General features: G+C 43.0%; 1 protein-coding gene across 1 annotated transcript in view; it reads right to left on the minus strand.

The window, feature by feature from the left end:
* Window positions 1-568: 568 nt before the first annotated feature.
* CaMKI (Calcium/calmodulin-dependent protein kinase I) overlaps window positions 569-17,997 on the minus strand; it is a 71,776-nt gene continuing 54,347 nt past the window's right edge. Inside the window, exon 10 of the mRNA XM_075668832.1 lies at window positions 569-14,069. Within this exon, the coding sequence (XP_075524947.1) occupies window positions 13,908-14,069 (162 nt within the window). The 3' untranslated portion in view covers window positions 569-13,907. The remainder of the gene's footprint in view (window positions 14,070-17,997) is intronic.

A 17,997-nucleotide genomic window follows, 5' to 3' on the forward strand; every position in this document is an offset into this window, starting at 1 on the left:
GTATCACTAAAGTAGGAAATAAAATTTATGAGAATGTGAAAACAAAATTCTTAGCTTCGGTTTCATACAGCATGGCAAATGCTACAAATTATGAATTTTTTAATATGGCACAAAAGCATAATTACCCTTGCAATAAAGGACTACACGATGTTATCTCAGAAAATAAAAATGAAAAATGCCTTTTGAAGAAAATTTATATTTAAACCTAACATTCGGAAGCCACAAGCATTAAATTCTCTATTTATTAGCAATGAAACGATATTCAACTCATACAAAGTAGCAAATAATTGCATTACAATTACCTACTTGCATAAGGACTTATTCAAAGGAAAGTTATTGCATGAGACAACTGTTAGGTACACAGAAAAAGAAACATAATGGAGGGATAACACTTATGCAACATGGATTCCCAAATGTATTGTCTATGCCCTCTAGTGTTCTGCTTTCCCCCGAGTAGCGTGCCAGGCTGTCAACCAGGCAAACATCTCCAGCTTTTATTACAGACAGTGCCTCTCTCACATGAGTAGTAACACCGCAAAGTGTCCCTTCATTGACCAATGACAGCATGTAAAAATGGCAAAATTTAAATTTATTCGCTTAAAGAGGCTACAGCAGAGTAAAGAAATAAGGGGAGGGGGAGGGAAAGAAAGGACAGCATATATCTGTGTTAAGAAACAGATGTTATAGCTACAGTTTGGAAGAGGCAATGACTAGTCATTCATTGTTCACTACTTGAAGGTCAACCAGAAACCACTGCAGACAGGGCTCATACAGCTACATGTCCTGTTTGCGCGTAGGCTTGGGGAGTATACACAATATATTTATATATATATAGATACACATATTTGTATATATTTATATATACTATTGGTAGTATGTGACAAGCCTGTCCACTTGTCACTAATACCAGGATTTCACTTTGGGACGCAGACATACAGTTCAGAATGTGGGCGGCGGGGGAGAGTAGAGAAATTGTTTTTTGCATTTTTTTTCTTGTGCCACTACACGTCTCCTGTTCAGAATTGCGTCCGAAGAGACAGGAACTGGGCAAATGACACAAGGCATTGTGAATTCTCATTGATAGTGTCGTAATACCGTTCAGTCGTTAGCACCCTCGAACCTGGAACATTGCATGCTCCTAATTCCAACCAACACTTACTGGCACACCTCGACACAATACAATCTCAACAGCTTCACAGTGTCAAAACGTAAAGAAATGTTTACATTAGCACCACCGGGGGGGAATCTTTTATGATGTGTGCGGTTGTTGACAATGTCCATCAATAGTTTGCCCACAATCTCAAACATTGATCTGACAAGCAGAAAGCAATGTACTACACTGATTTATATTTGTGATGCAAGTCTAAAAAATACCAATTGACTTGCCAATGAAACTAAGTAGGAGACTCTCAAGGTAAAAAAGAAAAGGAAATATTCTGCAAGACAACAAAATATTTAGTGAAGCACTTTATAATAATGAAATAATGGCAAATATAAACCTCTTAGAGCACAATAATTACGTGAGAAGAGAGGAAATGCTTTAGGAAAATTTGGATAAGTCGCTACCTTCACTCTGGCACAAGCAAACATGGTCACAGAGAATTTGGTAGACACCATGTGATAATATTGTTATACTGAAATTACATCAAAACAGAATATTTTTTTTTTACTAACAGAATAGGAAGCTAAAAATCAAGCAAATTATGGCTTTTCATTGCCCTTTCTCCCACAATTTCTCTACTTAAAGCTTGTCCCTTATCCTGACCTATTTTACGCAATGCTGCGTGGGAATCTTGGAACCTCATTTATCGTCGAACTGTTTCGAAACACCTTTAGCATTAAGCACTCTAGTATTTTCCTACATGATCAATGTAGGTGAGCTTTCAACCTTTGGCATGTGAGAATTAATTTTCAAATCTGGAAATAGGTTCCTCTGCTCTACCCCGCCCAGAAAGCTTTTTATGCACTGGTTCAAAGGCTAGGCTTATTACAATTCTTTTTTTTGCTTTGTTTAAAGCCCGCATAGACCAACAAGAAGATCTGAGGTATGAAATACTAACACGCATAGTGACATTGCGTTTTGATATGCTGGAAAGTTTAGCACTGTGGTAAAACTTTGGGGATACCCTGCCTCGCAGAAAGCTCACACTGGCTGGCACAATTCGTACAGTAGAAGCATACCTTTCAAAAACATTTTCTCGAGTCAAAAAACTAAAAACATGGGCAAAACATCATGAAAGCATTCGATGTGGTTGGCATCCAGGCAACCTTCTTTTTAATCCGTAGATTATAATGCACATTTACAGTGCAGAAAACATGAACCAGAAAGACACATGAAAAACACAAGCACATATATGACAAATTTTCAATTAAACAATAAAAATGGTGTGGTTTTGACATGCTAATGGAGGTTTCGAAACACTTTCAATTTGCTTTTGTTTTTCTCTCTCAAGGTCAGCAGTCGTGTTGTCTTTTCTTCTCATACGTGTTGTCTTCTGCAGTGTAAAAGTATGCCGTGGATGACCAACAAAGACCTCTTGACAAGATTTAGCAGTCCGGCACACACTCTCACACACAAAGTTATGTACATACAATCTTTACTGCACATGTGCAAGTTGTGACATTCCCACACATCAGCACATAACAGCAAGACACAATATTTCAATCCACTCATTATTACTCATAAAGTGCTTCAAGAGCTCGAAATACAGAGCAGAGCAGTAAGAGTGAACAGAGAGTAATGGCTACACTTAATGTGATGTGCTTGAAAATGTGGAGATTAATGAGGCACTCAGATGAGCCCCAGCCATCACGTGAACACAAAAATATTTTATGTACCAGCTCGTCAATTTCTAAAAATAAAGAACACCGGAGAGCAACTCCTTATAAGATACAACAACAAAAAAAAGAATTCCTTTCATCTAACTAAACACACTGTGGTTGTTTTTCTTCCTCCCTCTGCCACAGCGCACGCCCACAAGTGTTATCAGCACCGTGTAGAAACGAATGGCAAAGTGCCCGCTCTTAACACTTACAAAGGCAGGTTGCTCAGTAGTGTTAAAATGGCATGCTTTTCAGGCACGCCACTTCATGCCATAATTAAAGGGGCCCTGCAACGGTCATTTCAACACAATCAGTAAACTGCACCATACATAATAATGTTACTGCATGAAGCAGAAGTGGCCACATGGCTGCTCTTATCAACAAACAATGTCTTACACAGCCTTAACCAATGGCCAAACAGGGAAAGCCTCAGGCTATAGCCAACATTTCAACAAGCAGACCTGTCTGCATCAGTTCCTGATGAAGACAAGTCCTGATGAACCTCTTGCTGCGTAGCCATGTGCGCCCAATGGTCAGACAATCGAAGGGAACCAACGTGGAAGAAAGGGGAGGCAAGAGACTTCAAGAAAGAGCAGTGATTACTTCTGGCAAAGGCTTTTACGTACCTGGCAAGGGGCACGGCACAATCCAAGGCAACCACGCATGCATGACACTGTTGCTTAACTATGAAATTAACATTCCACACATGCATGATATTGTTACTAGACTAAGACGGTGGCATTAGCTATTAATTGTTGGCATACTGCACACAAGTAACAATGTGTGTTTACAATACACAAAGCCAAAGGGTGTAATATAAAACCCCTTTTCTTTATGGCCTGATGAAGTCCCTTTTTCGAAAGAATAGCTTCGGCCTGAGGTTTCCTCATTCGTCCACAGCCGATCATTTCATCTTCATCACCCGTGACCATGCCTTGGATGCATTTCCTATGTACTTTTTGAAGTTGTCCCCATCATGCTGACAAGGCTATCAGCTGTGCCACGTGATCAGAGAGGGGTTAAAGTGTAGTTGTACAGTGGAACCCTGCTCAGCATTGTCAAGTTTTCCTGGTTGCTACATCAAGTTATCCTGGTCCCTGTGCCGAGTGTCAGTCTTTCTGCAGCCGGCTTTCTCACTAATTACATTTTCAAAGCTCTTACAGCCGTTCTGTGCAGCTCCCTGAATGACATAATGTGGTTCTACTGTAAGGTGGTTTATTGCAGCAAGGCAATCCCCTCATGAAACAGGATAGGCTAGCATGCTAATTAAAACTGCACCGGATCATCATGGGGCACTGAGGTGACCACTAGGGACCATGTTTTCAACATGTTTTGAATGACTGGTGCCACAGTGTGCATAGAAGCGCAGGAAACAAACAACTGTTGAGCAAGAATAAAAGGCGGGAGCAGTGGAGAAGTCAAATCAAACAAGCATAAAAGACTGCATGTCAAAAATCCAATATGTAGAAAAAATAACAGGAGAGAAAGCACAGTGTAGCGACCTATGATTGCGTGATCATCAGTGGTTGAATAGGGGATGTCTCGGGTAGCTATATCCAGCGCTTCGACAAAGAAGCATGTCTCCTACGTCAGGGCAACAATTCCTCGCAGTGTGAAGCTGTTGTTGCCCCAATAAAGACAAGTCCCTTTGGCTAAACGTTGGCTCCAGGTACCTGAGACTTCACCTGTTCGACCACTCGATCGCAAGTCACCGTCTACCTGCGAACCTGTTTTGTTTGAACTACTCAGCAGAGTGTTTCCTGCACAAACGTCTCCACCATATCACAAATGCCAAGAAGCAATGAATGGTGCGAGACAGGACTTGTTGGCATAGAGCCTTTAATGCAAACAGCGCACTTCCAGAACTACAGAAAGGAACTAAACACCTTCAAGGAAATGCTTTCGGGTAGTGAAGAGGGCAAATTTAATTACAATAACCTTATTCCTTGTCCCACAAATAACATCATGAGGCATGCTGTAGTGGGGGCACTGGATAAATTTCGACCACCTAGGGTTTTCTAATGTGCACCCCATGCACAGTCCACAAGCGTTTTTGCACTACACACCCAATCAGAATGCAGCGGCCACGGCCAGGATCAACCCCACAATCCCGATCCCAGCAGCGTGGGCAACACCATGGTCACTGGGCTACCACAGTGAGCTCGGGTTTCTTAGTGATGTTATTCCTGCAAAGCACCTCCGGCAAGTTTTTTGCAAAAGGGAGTCTTCGTGAGGCAGTGCACTTTCATGTGAGAGGTAACTAGAAATTTAGTTAACCAGTCACAGGGCCCCTTTATGGTATGGCAGTATTTCAAGGAAACCATACAGAGAGTTTCACTGCTGAAGGGCACAAGCGAACACCCCTCTGTGGCAAGCACAAATGATCCAGTGTATTCACCAGACGACCTGCAGCAGACAACATCAGTTCCTTAACCACGCGTGGGGCATGTCAGTACACCTGCCGACCTCTAGCTACACAAGCCCGATGATGGGGGTGGATTACTGCACGTTCCCTTCAACAATGAACTAGACTGTAGATACACATGGATGACTCTCTCCGGCACTTTGAACCGTGCTTGAAACACGTTGGCAAGCAACGAGTCATGCTCCTATATGAGCCCCAGTCTTCTTAAAGGACATGCGAGAACTGTGCCGGAATGATAACAGTAACGAGGCTTATGGGAGAGAGGGCTCAAGGAAGGGTGGTTAAAAGTTGATCAAGTTTCTTGACACAAAGTTGCACATCTGTCATGCACACTTTTCTTGTCCAGCAAACAAAGAAAGAAAAAAGGAGGCAATGGCGATGCCATAAGGACAGTGCTACTTGCCCTTTGGAACATCGTACACAATGTGAACCCGTGACTAGTGAACCAAAACACACGTGCCTCGCTAGTGTTGTGCGTCACCCTCGCAACAAGAAAATGCAACTTTCGATTAAAACATAAAGTGAACACTTCGAGGAGGGTTAGACCCTCAATGCAGGCTATGCTTTGTGACCAAATTTGAACGTGAGATTTGCACAGCTGACATACACATTGCAGAACTGAACAGGGCATTCAGTTATTTCGCAAATGAGGTTACCAGAAAAGCATGGGCTTGATGAGGAACACATTGAAAATATTTTCTCAGTGTACAGCAGAGAAGAATATGTAATGGGGAGCACTTGATCATAGGTCCTTGTGAAAAACCAAGAAAAAAAAACACATTGGGGCAAGCTTCTTCCAACAAGATTGCTAGCGCTTCAGCAGTTGTGGGGTCAAAACTTATACAAGTGAGACACTAATCATTGCTTGAGTATAGATCAAGTGTTCCCTTTCCATATTCAAACAACTGGCGTGCTAGCATACAAAATCATCGTCTATGAGAAAAACTGCTTTGAAATAAAAAATTTATAGGAAAAGGAAACAGACAATGAAAGCCTCGGTAAGAAATGTCCAAGCAAAAATGGGCATGTCATCATGTTTGAGCAGGACAAGCATTAATACCATTTTATGTACAGCATGTTTCCATTGTGTGCTGCATCATCATCTGCACAATACATGTCATACTTTTTCTCATTTTGGGGCATTCGGCTACAACATTATAAGCATATGTAACATGCAAAGCCTATGTCAGTTACATGGTGCACACTTATTGCTTCGCTAGGGGATTTCCTCAGCAACGAGCAATGCTAAGCAAGGGCCAGCTATCAATAATGTGCGTACAGTAACGCACAAAATGAACAAACACGCAACAGTTGTCTCTGCCATCTAGTTAATTATTATGCTGTGCTACAAAAAAAAAATACAAAGGAGAGAGAAAAAAATAGGTGAAGGCTTTATGCGACAAGCAATGGGTCCTATCAAAGGTAACTTCAAAGCGCTTATCAAAGCATGGTATTGAACATGTACAAAATAAGAAGAAACAGAAACAAAGTTATTTACATCATCGCACAGATGTATGGTACAATGTGGGAACAAAGGGAAGGGGGTTGTCGTACGCCTCACCTGCTGGGCAATTGCTGTACAATTCTCTGCAAAGCAGTACATGCCACTTTCTGTTTAGTCATTATTATTATTCTGAAAGCAAGCACCCACAAACATACAAATACACGCAAAAGTGAAGGAAACACTACGTGAATCGTTTCTCGCCAATTTGAAATGGCCCGGGTAATGCAGTGAATTTACGGTAAGAACTGAAACGTACTTTGCAGCAACACAGGCATACAAATAATCAGAAGCAAGCAAGGAAATCTAGATTCAGGATAATCCAGTTTTGCGTTCAATTCGACTGAAACGCACCGAAACTTAAGGAAATCGTGCATAGTGGCAATGGTTTGTACGCTCGGTAGAATATACTATACTTCAAGGGAAGTAAGCCAACACTTTCAAGGTGCCAACACAGGCTAGGATTTCCCAACCCACATCTATGTTCGTTATTTGCGAGGCATTATGCGTTATTTTAATATGTACTATAACCACAATGATCAAGCACCTTGCAACTGGTGGAAAGCTTTCATCTGCCCGGAGGACAGGAAACCTGTTTAGTTACAAAAAATAACTAAGCAACTAGTTACGTATAGTAACTAAGCAATTGGTCGTTATTTTGGCCGCCGTTTATTCACCATTATTAAGTAAGCTTCCGGAATGTCGGCAAGCTGTCTCTTACGAGCTTCTGCTAGCCTTTCTGAGCAAAAAAAAAAAAACAATTCCTATTAATTGCATATGAATGTAATTGCCTTCAAATGCAAAAAAAAAAAACAAGGGTCTGAGGAACAAATGTATTCATTACTGGCAAAAATGTTTTGCTAAACATTTTTTCACATCTATTTGTCATCCTCAACAATATCCCTTTCGAATTAGTTACCTTCGACTATTAAAAACACACTTCTCCCTATCTCATTGCAATTGAGAAATTATTTTATGTCAAAATATATGTACTTTTTTTTTTACAAATTCTCAGCTTTTCTTTTTAGATTTCTGATGCTAACCTTCTCTCCACTGTACTTAACATCTGAACTCGGGCCAAAAGCTTTCTCCATATGTTTTCCATGTGTTCCTCGTTAACCTACCCTCCATGAATTCTTTTTCACGGTGTTGCATTGAGCTCAGGACAGTTCTTACGCAGCGCAATTCAACTATGTCATAACTACGAAACTTTACTCAATGCACGCCAGGCATCACATGTCTGCCGAATTATTCATGCACTCCATTTGTCTATTTACTTCTCAAAGCCCCCCTCCCTCAGATGATTTAATTTTGAGACATTCTCTTCTGCCCCAAACGTTATGTAGTACTGTATTGCTAGTTACCAACCTACTGAGCTTGTTCCAGCGGCAGTTATGCCCGACTCGCTTTGTTTAAAACGCCTTAAGTGCAAGGTAGTATGTAAAAGCAGTGCCGACACATGCAAGAACAGCCAGTTTTGCTGCACTGTTCAGAGTTCATAATACAACTTGAAGCCTGCTTGATTTGGAAGCCGGATATCGTATGCAGACAGCATACAGCTAACAGGGCATTTTAAAGACAAAGGATGCAACCAGTTTTCTTTTTTTCCTTTTTTGAGTTGGCAGTATTGGCACCCCCAAAGTGTTCACTAGGGTCATTCACGCATATGCGCGTGGTGTCAGGTGTTTTGACGACAAGAATGGGCTGCATAAAAAGATCGGCATGCCGCTTGCGTTTTGCCAGGGGCTTACGTGAGCGCTCCCCGAGGTTGTGTGATCGACACTGTTTCCTTTCTTGCTCCGCCGCTGCAAACACCTGCGGCATTATGGAACAAGAAAGGACTTGTGGGCTACCCAATGGGTGGCAACACTAAAGAAAGAAAAAAAGCCTGCCACCAGAACAAAAGAGCCACCCAGAGCATCTAGACAAAAATGCTTTCAGAACAAGCGCCTAAGAAAGCTTAGCCTCGACGAAGCGGATAGAGAAATGAAACCGCACTTCAAGCAAAAGAAAGGAAGAAAGAAAATTCCAAAGCTGACCTTTCCTTTTCTTTCTTCTTTTCGTGTTTAGAAAATTAAACACGGCCATTGGTTACTCCGACACCAAATTTCTTATGAGGGCTCCAAGACAAGGGCGCAGAGTCCTATCCGCTTCTGTAAAACACTGCTGAAACACATGCGAGGGAAAAAGAGTGAACCCTCCTCCTGAAGCGCACACCAGTTTTCGGAGTGTTCTTTATACGCGTGCAAGAAACGCGTGAAGAAACGGGACACCATCAGTGACACACACGAAGGTGAAATCATCGGAACATGCTTTGCAGAGTGTGCTAGAGATGCAAGTGAAGCGTAATCAGAATATACATTGGAAAAAGAAGAAAAGAAGAAATACAGAATGTCGCGCAAATGTGCGTAAGAAAACCGCGAGCGTGGGACGAAAAGCTCCTCCTCCTTCTCGACGTTTTCTTAGAAACCTGCAAAGACTAGCATCCAAGCCCTCTGTCGACTCCGTCCGCTTGTCCGTCCAAGGAACACGGCTGTGTGAACACGTATGCCACACTGCGCGTGCTTCCTGTTTGGCACATATCACATTGTTGCCAACCTAGACTCCCTATTTCTCTTAGAGAAACGACGGCCACCTCTCCACTCGCAAGAAGAAAAAGTTCAGATGAGTGTCAATATGACGAGGCAATGATGATGTTGGCAAACACTCACTTCGGCAAGGGAACATTCTCGCACCAACAAGAAAGGCTGTGTGTAACTGCACCAAAGAGAAGTGGATGGCTGATGCATAAATTAAAAGGAACTCGATGAGGAAGAAAAGGCATGCTTCTCCCTTGGAGAAATGCAACTGTGCATCCACCTGCCTTTGTCGAGGTGGGGGAAAGGGGGAGGGAGGTGCTGTAAACCTTCATCGCACGTAATGGGCAGTCATGGATTGCCATTAAAGTACCGAGCATGGCAATTTAGTTCTGCAGAATCCCACGAGGGCGAGAAAGTTTCACGGATGGAAAGATTTGTCATCAGCCCAACACTAGCATGAAGCTACAAAGGAAACCCACACAGATTTCTAAGAAAAAAGGTGTTGCAACTTAAGAAAAATTCATCCTGATCTGGGAATCGAATCCAGGACCAACGCCTTTCCAGCGCATTTGCTCTACCATCTGAACTAAACAGGAGGTTAGCAGATTGCAGAGTGAGGCTAAATCTACTGACAACTCGAATGGAGAAACTTAATACACGAACTCGTTCTGCATAAATCTGCATGCTGGAGGAGATTTTGTGAAAGGAAAGAGACTGTCATTTACCCAGTGGCAGCACATGCCTACAAAGGATATCCAATATGAGTTTCAAAGAAAATCCTTACAGATCTCCTTTCTAGCTACGTGCTACTGTCACGTGGACGACAATGTTTCCCTTTTAGGCTAAGTGCTGTACTAATGTACAGCAACTAACATACGCTGATAGGCATCCGTAAGCCATTTGATTGTTCTTTATTTTCCTTGCTTAGCTTTTGCCCAAAGCCTATGAGTGGTGCTACCAAACAGAGAAATCAGAGCCCCTAACAATCTTTCTAAGAGGGACTCCAGCCCACCGGAAAGCCACCCATGACAGCTTGCCGTTACAGTTGAAACTAGGTACTATAACGAAGAGCTGAACCAAGTAAGCTTAATCAAGTGCCACATGATCTTATACTGCAAACAGTACAAACCGCAAACGAAAAAGGGGGTAAGGTAAGTGTTAATGTCTTTCCCCCTTCAACAACTATGAATGACACACCATCCACCCGTGGCCACAAGACAGGTCATCGTGGTTGGACAGCATGACACAAGTGGTGACATGACAGTGTGCACCGCAGATAAGGGGAGCCGAAAAGAGTCCGCATGGCATAAAAATGATGAAAGGGGAGCCTCCAAAAAAAGAAAAAAAATATACGAACAAGGCTCCAAGACTCGATGACACAGATAAATTTCATTTCAAAGCATCGGACCTCCACATGTTGCTCCTGCAGTTATGTCAAAGGCCATTTTACAAATGCTACATTTGGCTGTGGCACAACAATGTTCACAGAATTTCCAAATGCCTTGTGTGCCCTCGAGCGCCATACTAAGGCCAGCATCGAGTTTTCTACAAAAGTTACTAAGGGGAAGCCGGGCAGTAGTGTCTCTCACAGCTACAATTATGGTGGTTCAGCCAGCAAGGCAGTACACAAATTTGCCTTAACTTCACCCCTCTAGCTTCAAATGGCCTGTGATACTGCAATTTTGTCGTTTTCAACAAGATGTCTTACACAAGCAACAAGCTATTGTTAATGCACTTGCACAGAAACTTACTGCATTCACACATTTAGAAAAATATAGTTCCTTGGAGCTTTAGAAAAGCGTGGTAAATAACACCACAAGTATGTCTGAAGCCACAAGAAGACTAGACAAATTTATGCACTACCCAACTTTTCCAAGGTAGCTGAAACATCCCGGTGCCACAGCTCTCTCTATTAACTTCTGCAGGAAACTTTATGCGTGTGCGTGCTCTGTATAATTGCAAAAGCCTGACCAAAGTTGTGGGACAATTCCGAAGGACTTTCAACCGCGCCTGAAGGTGACCAGCTGCGGCACAGTCAAGTTGCCTCGTGAGAAAGCCACACCCAACACGAAAATACCTTCGTCATATCAATAGTTGTTATAAGCACATATTCATTACATGCTGACATTAGCAAGAAAACGTCAGATTTACTATATTATATCTAACAATTTGTTATATATCTGGGTTCATTATATCGAGGTTCAACTGTAATGGTTTTGGCTTTTTCTTCGATTCAGCACATGCCTGACAGCACTGCTTGGGTCAGGTTCTTTAATTACCATGGCTCACTAGTTGCCACAAAAATGCTCAAACCATGCTGAATCAGACAATGCACATGAATCAAGGAGAGAGCCGTACACTGTCTAAAAAACAAAACAAGCATGCAGCAAGGCATGATAGCACAGATGTAGGGAACGGCTCATTTGGCAAGAGAAGGAGGGAAAGCAACGGTCGACTCCCTAATACATTTGCTCACATCATTTTCATTCCAGATAACTTTTCATTCCAGATAATGCACCCTGGACGGTGCACCCCAACTAACACTGCTGCATATTTTACACCCGCTGACAAGGCATTTCAGGGCACCTTTCCAATAGCGTCTAAAGAAAAGATGACACAGGCAGGATGCGCATAACATCATGATGGTGATGTGAGTGCACACAGGTGTGAGGTAGATTACAAAGAAATCTGATACTTGAGCGTTCTAGAGCAATAAGAAACAAGCATTCACAAGCAACATACAAACCATAGATGCCTAAACTGTGGTGTTATCCCGGTTAACTTTTTCAGCTTCATTCTTTCTATGCGACAAATAATGATACAATTTGCTTCAAGAGTGGTTCAACATCTCTCGCTGGGGTGTATCACAAACTTCCAAATAGACGGGGGGGTAATGGTATGTGCATACGAAACCATCCCAGCACGACAATGATTCAAGATGTTAACTCAGACTACTGAAATGTCAAGAAATTGTGTACCTTACAGCATTCAGGGCCACAACTTCTGTGCACAGTGTTTTTAACCAGTAATTCATAATTTTAGTTTCTCACGTTACATTATGCCAGCTCCACATTGGAGGTCAGGTAATAATTTGTATGGCTTTAGCGGTGAAAGCTGTCGCACTGACATCGCAACGCAATCTTCATGAGATCTGTCATTAAGAACAGCCAGCCACAATCGTGCTTGAACACAGGAACAACTGCCGATACATTCAAGCCTGGCCGAAGGCACGCAGGCACGCAAACACACCCCTAATATTTCCGAACACAGCTTCACCGACTTTGATGCACCAGTAGTCAGATTGGCATACAACTGTGAAAGATTTTTTTGCTCTAATTTCTCTCTTAGCAGGCGACCCGTCACGGTAAGGCTTACTTGCCTACTTGCAGCTTCAAAAACGTATGGTAAAATCTAGTTCAACGTAGCATTTCTCTTTTTAAGCAACAAGTGAGTTGTCAGCTGATGGGGGCATCACAGTTCAAGGCGCACATGAAAAAGAAAACACTATGCTTTGAAAAGGTGGACAACAGAAGAGGTTCACAATGAAGTGCGTATATAGTATGTACAGTCGACGTCGAAAGCCTACGGACTGTGAAACATAAAGAAAGCTGAACATTTCCGCTGCTTGGTACGCAGTTTCCTAGCCCGCACTAGTACGTGCAACACAGTATTGAACGGTTTTGCTGGCTACAGTCGCAAACCACTCGGAAATTCACTGTTTTCTCAGATCCAGTGGTCTGTAACCTTTAGACTGTAAAGCGAGGAACCTATGTGAAAGGCAACACACATCTGTGTTCATGACTGCCTCCTTCTCTCGGTTTTTACCCTAGAATTTAAAAAGTAACACTTTACAGAATGTTCGCTGGGAGAAATACTTAGCAAGTATCAGCAAACAAGGCATGAGCAGATACCGGTGCAGTAATGGTCGATTAAATATCAATCAGTAGTTTTATTTTATACTGAACCACCCTGTACTTAAAGGGGCCCTCCAATGCATTGCGCTTGCCCTTCCCCTACATTTAAGTTCTTCGCTACTATCTTTCGTCAACACGTCACTTGCGCAGGTGGACAGCTGAGAAAAAATCCACCAATGTAGAGTCTCGCTCTTCAATGGAGACTGCCGCACATTTGTGGCTGTGCCGTCGAAAAAGGTTAGGAGACAGCCAAGATGATGCAGCAAGTATCGTAGGCATAGCAACTGGCACGCCAAGCCTAATTTGATGCACTTTTGAAGCAACAAGAGCAGGAGAAGGGCTAAATATGCAAGGAAGCAGCTGCTTCAGTGAATTGCAGGGCCCCTTTAGGGTTAAACACCACTGGTCAACTTCTGCAAAGGTTGATGCAATGCAAGAACAATCCACGTGACAAGAACACATGCGTGACAATTATCAACCAAGAGCAGCATTCACTCAACTTCTTGTATGCCCACACACGTGAGATGCGAAGAAAACACAGTCAAATGCAGCAAAGAACACAACAGGAACCATGAAGTGGGAAAGGGCTGACGAGAGTGAACGTGAGATGGCGACAGCAGTCTGGAATGAGAGAGAGAGAGTGTGGCCGGTGGAGAGGAGGAGACTCATTCGGAGTTAGCGGGCACTGCGGCTGTGGACGATGCCGCCGCCAGGGGCCGTCCGCTAGTGGACGCATCCGTGGGGGCACCGCCATCTTGGGACGACCCCGTGCTGCTCATGGCGAGCTTCCGCATCTGCCGGATTACCGCTGTTGCGTTGTAAGCTTGCTGCAAGGTGTAATGCAATGCAAATTAGTTAACGAGGTTCTGCCACTTTGCTTCTGCTGAGGCATTATTAAAAGGGAGGCATAAAGTAACGCACACACAATCCACTTGTTGAAACTTGCGACATGAATCTGAAAAATCATTCATCAATTATTTTCTGTTTCTTTCACTTCTATTCTTGTAGTTCTGTGTACTGTTACCACGGTAGTGTGTTTCACAGTGTTGGTCACATAGTTCAGCTTATGGTGAGCCTTCATAAAACCATCTAGGTGCCTGGCGCAAGCTTCAAATGACGACTGCCTTGGAATCAACAATAAGAGGTGCAGTCGAAGAACTATCACAAAACTTGACTGCCACAATCAGTTTAACTATATTTAGGCTACATTATAATGCTTTAAGCTGTGTTAATATTTGGGTGCTTTCTGTTGACTAAGCAATGCAATTCCAGACACTTGCAATTCCTATGGATGGAGAGAAGGTAACCTGGAGCTTTTTCACCTCGAAAAAAAAAAGAGACGCAATCCAAAATGAGATTTCCTAAAAACAAAATAATAATCTTGGCTCACTGTAAATAGACATTTGCACTGTAACCAATCGCAGTTCCTAAATGCTTGGCCAATATAAAGGTTCGCATGTTTACTATACAACACCTTCAAAGTAAAACTATCAGTAATTTTAATAAAGACTGTGTGCTACATATGAAATTACTGCTTGCGCAGATAGTTTTTGCACACTGACGGACACAATTTTTTAATATGAGTAAGCAAATATGTAATTAACGGGTTCGTTAATTACCCTCTGTCATTTCACAATTATGATATATGCTTAAGCATATATTATAACATACTGAACATATACTTGAGAAAAACTGTATTCGAAGGCCCCAGCATTTTCTTTGATACAACTTGTATGCTACTTATTGGCTTGAACTTCCTTGACAGAGCCTTGTAACTAGCTGCGAGGTTCCATAAACACTTAAGGTACACAAAAAAAACTCGGCGCCCTTCCACTCTGTGAAGAAGGATGACCAGTGATGCGGTGTATGTGGGCCCCTTAATGGCAAACTGCACCTCCGCCGCGGGTCAGCCCGGCTTTGAAGTATCTTCGCGATTGGCGCACATATGGGGAGTGCTTAACGCCTGCTTCCCCTTCGCCGATGGTCGGCCTGGCATTGCACTATCTTCGGGATCGGACACTTATGGTGAGTGCTTAATGCCTGCTTCACCTCCGCCGCGGGTTAGCCAGGCATTGCACTATCTTTGGGATTGGCTCATGTATGGGGAGTGCTTAACGCCTGCTTCACCTTCTCCACGGGTCGGCCCAGCATTGCGCTATCTTTGGGATTTCGCGTCTAATCACGGACACGACACTGGGCAAACTAGTCCTTAACAGCTTCGCTGTAAAACCTCAAAGAAAGCAAGTGTGCACAAGAGAAGAGCAAGCCAATGGCTTTCAATAAGAATGCACATGGGAGGCAATGCAGTACATCATGATGCTCAGCTGATGTGTCATAAAGCGCCCTCTTCATCAACATTTCTGTGCTCAGAGGCAAAGCATGTGGACAGTTTTATTTAGAATTCAGGCCTACTGTTGCAAGTGAAGCTTGCCTTATAATTTTGCAGCTTAAGGTGCTTTGTTTTCTTTAAACGCTCCGTTAGCTGGGCGTTGAAATTTGTCAGGTGTGGCTGCAGCTGCAGGACTCACTTCAACACTCTTACTGCTAGACACGGTCTTTGTGGTGTAGAGAGTACACAACTGTGTGCAGAAGACAGTTTGTGTCATTGAGCCTTTAAGTATCAATTTGGAACACAGTGAAACCTCATTAAACCGTAGTTGGCTGGAGCTCGGGAAAAGTATGTACTAAACGGTAGTACTGCTTTACCGAAATAGCATGAGGTCACCCACTTACCTGTCAAAAACGGAACTCAGAAAGAGTGCGATGAAAGGGGAAAATACATGCAGTATTTATTCACTTTGCGCGGCAAAAGTGTATTTTTGTTTGATGCCATGGCGACCTAACAGCGACGGCCGCGGCCTCAAAACTTACAAAAGCTGCGAGCCAGCTTTTCAGCCAGTCTCTTCTTCTCGGCAAGCACTCGTGTAGTGGATTCCTCTTTGACGTTGCATATTCTCTGTGCACAGGCACGGTGGTAGCACTGCAGATGTCGCGGGGCACCTTTTTCAATGCGGTGTGCTGTTCTCGTACAGACAATTGCATTCATGAGGCGCAGCTTCTGCCACTGTCGGGCCTGAATCGCCCGTGCTGTCGCTTTCTGTGTCATCCTCATTACTGTCGATAGGCAACACTTTGGCAACAATAAAGGCAACAATGGCGAAAAGTCGAACCTCGTAGCCAACATCTCTTCGCGGTCGCAGCAGTGCTGCTGAGGAACTGTTTCGCATCCCAAATGCCACACACCGTATTCAACAGTAGATCCCTGTCGCATGCCAGCGCTGACTCCGTGTCACGTTCGACAGGACGAACGATGTCTATTTTTCTTCTATGCTGAGCACCCCGCGCCTTTTTTTTATCCAAGCTTTGTCATGACAGGAGCGACGCGAGTCCTTGTTCCCACGACGCCACAACGCTCTCTGGCACGGTGCCGAAATGATGTTGATGTCGATGCAGCTTTACGCGCAAACGCAAAGGGTGCTTGGAGGCCGTTTTTTCTTATCTATGGTTCCAATCTCTGAGGCTTGTTGTTCTGCTGTACGACCCGATGGACATGACGCACTGCCGTGTTTGTGCGACAAAAAGTGGAAACACTACGTGTTAACCGATACGTACACAATAAGCTGGTACGGTTTATGCAGATACAAAACACATTATGTTCAATGACCACAGAGTCGGGCATCTGACTTTACTACCTTTAAAACGAAACTACTGTTTAAGCGGGTACGGTTTAACGAGGTTTTACTGTATTTAAAAATTACCAGAATATTATTCATCATAGTTTAATGCGAGAAAATTCAAAGATTTGATTAGTGAGATGGAGGCTGACCAAGCTACCGAAAACTTCATCAGAAGCAGCACACCAATGCGCTCGGCCAAGACGAAGAAAAGTAACTATGGGCGCGCACAGTATGCATGACACTTAAAGAAGATACCAATTTCATACTTTGTCACATGGTTTCGAGAAGGCAGTTCAACACACGAATACTGGCAGCCCATAAGATGTACTAGGTAGATATGACATGATAAATGATCCTTGCAGACACTTTCTTATTTAATCTGAGTAGTAATAGAAATTGTACTCTAATTAGATGTTCCTTTTAACAGTAGACAATACTGAACCTACATGAACAGTGCATAGCACTTACAATAGTAAAATTATTCACAATTAAGCTATTATTTATCTCAGATGTACACACATTGTTCTACCCAACTATATCACCGCTTTTGCCAATTTGGCCCAGCAGCCGACTCAAAAAGCAGCGGCCAACCTTAGGCCCCTAAATTTGGGTAGACTTGCATGAATGATTCACTTTGGCTTGAATCTCATTATTTGAAAGTTTCCGACATTATCAAAACAAACGAATCTTCGTATTTTTACATGTACTATAGACGTACACCCACAATTACAACATCCCGGAAAAAAAACACTAACCAAAAAGCCACGTGTATAAACCGCGTAAGTAGCAATATAAGACGCCCAAATCTTTGCAAATACTATCTATATTTGCGGACGCATGAATCGAAGATGTCATATCTTTGGCCAGCTACTCTGTTCCCTACCTCTCCAGCAATGCTGAAGGCAGAGAATTTTTTTCCTGAAGGTGGTTCCACAGTAGGACGAGTCTCGCTGCCATGAAACCACACTTCAAAGCGAAATTTGCACAGCGAAGACACCACACCTGAAGTCGAAATTCACAATAGCCCGCACCACAATTTCACTGCTAAATTTTTAAAAATATTTTCGTTTGTGTGCTT

This window comes from Dermacentor variabilis, chromosome 9, assembly GCF_050947875.1.
Source record: "Dermacentor variabilis isolate Ectoservices chromosome 9, ASM5094787v1, whole genome shotgun sequence".
In the NCBI taxonomy this organism is placed as follows: Eukaryota; Metazoa; Arthropoda; class Arachnida; order Ixodida; family Ixodidae; genus Dermacentor; species Dermacentor variabilis.